Consider the following 4,580-nt stretch of genomic DNA (forward strand, 5'->3'; position numbering starts at 1 on the left):
TTTTATAAAGTAAATGAAATAGATGTTAAAATGAGTTTTAACCGTGAGCCAACCTGACTGTTTGTATATATTTTATAATTTTTAAATAAAATTATAAAAAGATATCTGTGGATATTTTTAAATGGGTATCCGACGAATAAATAGACGGAGAGCAGATGATTTTTTTTTGTTTACAGATTGAGTTGTGGATAAATACTATCCGTGTCGAATCCGATCCGTTATCATTTTTAGAACCAACCCATATGAGTCAAATTGTCTTATTTTGACATCCTTAATTTTGTATTCCATAAGATGTAATCCAAACTTAAGAGAATAATTGTTAAAAGTTTAAGTATGAATCTAAATTTCATATTAGATATCATGAAAATATTAAATAATATACAAAAAAGATAAACTACAAATTTATTATATTAAGAGTCAATAATCATATTAATGTCTAATATAATGTTAATTAATTTCTGAATTTTCCTAATAAATTGGTGTGAAGACCTAAAACAATAAACTTGATAAAGTTAAAATTTACAATGATTTAATAGAAAAACATTGTATCTACGAGCAATTCAATTGATAAAAAATGTAAATGTTAAAATTTAAAAGACATACACAGAACTCTTGAGCGCACAATCTTATATATTAGTTTATTCCAACTAATTTACGCTCTTGCGGATTGTCCATAACAATCTTGGCAGCTTGTGTTGAACTACCCTGCAAAAGGATGGCACAAAGTGCCGAACAACTCGAGTCCACAAACTATAGTCAAGGGTAAAATGCACCACGAATACCAAAGAACCAAGTCCAAAGGTGAAGAAAGGGCCCCACTTGGGTAAGAAGTCAATGATCAACGTCGCACACGAAACAACAGCGATGAACATGCATCCAGCAGACACAAAAAGTGACACGCTGCCAAAAATAATCTTTTTTTCTTGTAAGTGGATATACTCATCTTTTGGTTCCAGATCTGAAGGGAAAATAGCTGAAGCATAGAACAACATGGATGAAGCACAAAAACATGTTTCAAACCCAACTGATAAAAAAAATATGGTATACCATGTCTTCTTCCCAAATATTGGAGTAGTTGTACTATCAACATCCTTAACAGGAATGGTTACAGCTATGCTTATCCCCATGGTGATCACAAGAGTTGCCACCACTATTAAAGTATTCGCCAAACCTTTCACTGCAGAAACAGATTCTTTGTGCAACTCTTTGTGCGACCAATAAAATAATTCTTTTGGAGTCACACCATCTTTATTTCTCATTGCTTTCATTGCAGGTGGAACTATTTTCTCTACTTCCTGATACCAAGACTAAAACAGTAAGTAATATTTAATATTTTTTCGTACTTCGAAAAATAAGACATATCTTGTTTTTACCTGAAACCATATTTCTTCACTACGCATAAAAACATGCTTTGTGGATAATCCGAATCTTTCTTCAGGTTGAGCCATTTTTCCAGCCAAGTGAAGAACATTGTTACCCTCAAAATCAACCAACTGCATCATCACATTCTTGGAATCCCCCTGGTTTAATATTAGTCTGTATACACTTTCTTGTCGAAATAGAATAGCAATGTGAAGCAAGTTTCTCTGCTCCCTGGAATCCACTTCAAATAGCAAATATGGATAGTACTTGAAAAGAAATTCTAAAATCACAATGTTTCCTGATTTTGCTGCATCGAACATCGCTTTTGACAGTTGTGCATTGTTTAGAGACTCATTCTCTTCTTCCATCCCCTTAAACAACGAACTTACAATATCTTCATAACCAATAGTTTCCTTGAACAAGGCTACCATGGAGTTGAAGCAATCGGTCATGTACAAATACATGAATAATTTTTTATGAGCTTAAATGAAGTAATTACACACACAATGCGAAAATGTTGCGTTCAATGTATTGTACTTTTTTTCCAATTTTTAGTTTGGAAAGTGTCAACTTCCGTTTAATGCTTTCAAACAAAAAATGAAAAACCCTGAGAGAACTCACAAAATTGAGCAAGCATTTGCAAAGGAATGAATCCCCCGTTGTTTTCTTTGGCAACCAATTTTGGATAGCGCTCCAACAATTTTGATGCTACGGCTGTAGTGCACAGTACCAAATCAAGGAACAATCGTTAAAGATTCAAAAATATTTTTAAAAATGAATATAAATAGTCTCATCACTCTTTTCTAGTAGTTATTGTTGTGCAAAAAAAAAAACGTGGGTCAGCTTACAGTAAATGTTGTTGTTGAGGGCGAAGAAAAATAGATTTACGATGTCTTGGAAGGGTATAGTGTCGTGTAGGTCCTCCCCTGGAGCTTGAAATAAAAATTCTGTCATTTGAATGTGGCCAGCAGAAGATGCTAATTGAATTGGAAGCATATGGTTTTGGTCTCTAATCCATAGCAACCTATGGTTCTTGCGTAAAAGAATTTCAGCAATTTCCACATTTCCAGTTATCGCAGCCAAACAAAGGGCTGTGTTCCCTTCTGCCTTGCAACTTTCCAAATCTTCCATTTTCATACATTTCACCACCTTTTCTACAAAACTAGTTTTTCTCATGCTCACTGCCACGTGTAGGGCTGTAATTCCACCATCGTTTAATGGAATTCGCCACCAATGAGGATGAATTTTAAAATAGGATGAAACCTCACTCCAATTTCCGGAAGCTGCTGCTATATATATTTCCCTTCTATCACTTTCTGCATCTCACGCACTTCATACAATCAATTTTTTTTTCACAACTTTCACTAACCTTTGTGCATTAATATATAGGTTTCGAATATTTTAAGTAAAACCGTGAAAATAATTTTCAATATTAATTTAAATACATGTTGGATGAGGATGACATCTTAGTAATAACACATTTCTTATACTGTATGGTTCAAAGACAAAGCGAGAGGATAAATAATTACCCAGACAAAATTAAAAACTAAAATGTTATTATCTCCTCTGGTCTTCTTTTTTTCTTTGTGATAAAATATTTATTGGATATGTAAATTAAAATTGTCTGAAGGTTGTGACAAAAGAATTAAATAATTAAAGTGTAAGTAAAAAGCAATTAAAAGCCATACTGTGTAGCTCCGAAACAGTGGTTGGGAGTGGCAGTGGTTGTAGCTCTGCTTCACCCACATCAATACCCACCACTCTGCTACCTGTACATGCATTTACCACAAAACCTATCTCTTCATCGATTCAGTGTTATTCATACAATACAGCTACTGAAACATCATTGAATTTATACATAAAGTAACACATAATCAAATTTAACACTAAACGTACTCTGAGGCTTCAGAATATCGTCTGCGCCTGAGAAGGTAATTGCATCTGAGTCTGACATAGCTCCTGTGTTTTCCTTCTATTTCTGAGAATTTTCTTAGTTGCTGTGTGCTTCAATTTGGAGGCCAACAAAAGAAACAAAGACAACCAATTCCTTATATGAAAGAAAAGTGGCCTCAAACAATGCACTAAGAATTAGTTACTAATATTTCGTATATTTTATTTAAAAGTTAGAGTATAATGATTTAAAGGTATACTAAATATTATCATATTTTAAAAGAAAGGAGATTAAAGATATAAGAAAAGTATCTGTCAGCAAAACAAATATTGATCGAAGTCGGCATTGTGCTGTTAAAAGTATGAGTGATGATAATACATAATGGAAAAGTTAGAATGTGTATTATATTAAGGTGAATGACTCTTTTGTTAAAAGTATGAGTGATAATGCATAATTAATACGAATGGAGAATATGTCGTAGTATTTGATGATAAGATTCTCAGATCATTTTTCTGAACTTTTGCGATGACAAGTGTCTACTGAAATATTTAAGTTAAGTTGTTACATGTTCCAAATGAGCCATAAAGATACTCATGGAGTGTATACAACAAAATGCAAATGATGCCAAAAAGAAAGGTGACATTTAATTAATTAAAATAATAACGTAACGCTGAACCTTGGGAGTGTCATGTGCAGCTGACAAAATAATTACATCTGGCAAGATTATCCCCGTGCACCTTATAATTTTTCTACACATTTCCATCACTTAATAAAATATATTACTAAATTGTTTTATATTTTATAATTTTATTAACTAAGCTGAAAAGAATAAAATGTATGAAACAAATTACGCATATCTTCTCATTTCTACACTCTTTCCATACGTCATTATTGGATTGGATTTATATTTTTTCATATATATGATTTATGAGCATAGTTATTGTTAAATTGTGGTTTCTATATGATTATAGAACATTAATCTTGCACATATAAGATCTTAGACACCACTTTTATACCAAAACCTTAAGACAATATTGTTATGGGTCTTTATTCTTATATAGTGTTTAACTTTGTCTTTTCTATCCAATGTGAAACTTTGACTCATACTTGCACTATTTCCAACGATCTTCAATATATATTTTTTTCTTTTCGTACATGTACAAGATCAAAACAAAGTATATCGCGAAAATTAGAATTTTCAAAATATTGTGTTGAACTATTTTTGGTGTTTTGTTTTCATTGTTTAGATTGTATTCTTATGTATTGGATGTCTGATATCTTTGGTATGTGTTTGAAAGAAAAGTAGAATAGTCATCAATACATAATA

General features: G+C 32.1%; 1 protein-coding gene across 3 annotated transcripts; it reads right to left on the reverse strand.

Annotated features, from left to right (window-relative positions):
• Positions 1-467: 467 nt before the first annotated feature.
• Positions 468-3,395, reverse strand: LOC114188057 (uncharacterized). 3 transcript variants are annotated; one of them, XM_028076555.2, is made up of 7 exons: positions 3,259-3,393; positions 3,051-3,155; positions 2,211-2,678; positions 1,984-2,076; positions 1,374-1,786; positions 1,048-1,295; positions 691-973 (listed from the first exon to the last, which is right to left on the reverse strand). In XM_028076555.2, exons 1-7 carry the CDS (start codon positions 3,314-3,316, stop codon positions 940-942), a joined length of 1,419 nt encoding a protein of 472 aa, XP_027932356.2. In that variant the 5' UTR covers positions 3,317-3,393; the 3' UTR covers positions 691-939. The 3 variants fall into 3 exon arrangements, with proteins under 3 accessions (XP_027932353.2, XP_027932354.2, XP_027932356.2); XM_028076552.2 differs by having other exon boundaries at positions 468-1,295; XM_028076553.2 differs by having other exon boundaries at positions 469-1,295; positions 3,051-3,131; positions 3,259-3,395.
• Positions 3,396-4,580: the final 1,185 nt, after the last annotated feature.

Source organism: Vigna unguiculata, chromosome 6 (genome assembly GCF_037176805.1).
Source record: "Vigna unguiculata cultivar grain cowpea cultivar isolate G323 ecotype 2 chromosome 6, ASM3717680v1, whole genome shotgun sequence".
Taxonomy (NCBI): Eukaryota; Viridiplantae; Streptophyta; class Magnoliopsida; order Fabales; family Fabaceae; genus Vigna; species Vigna unguiculata.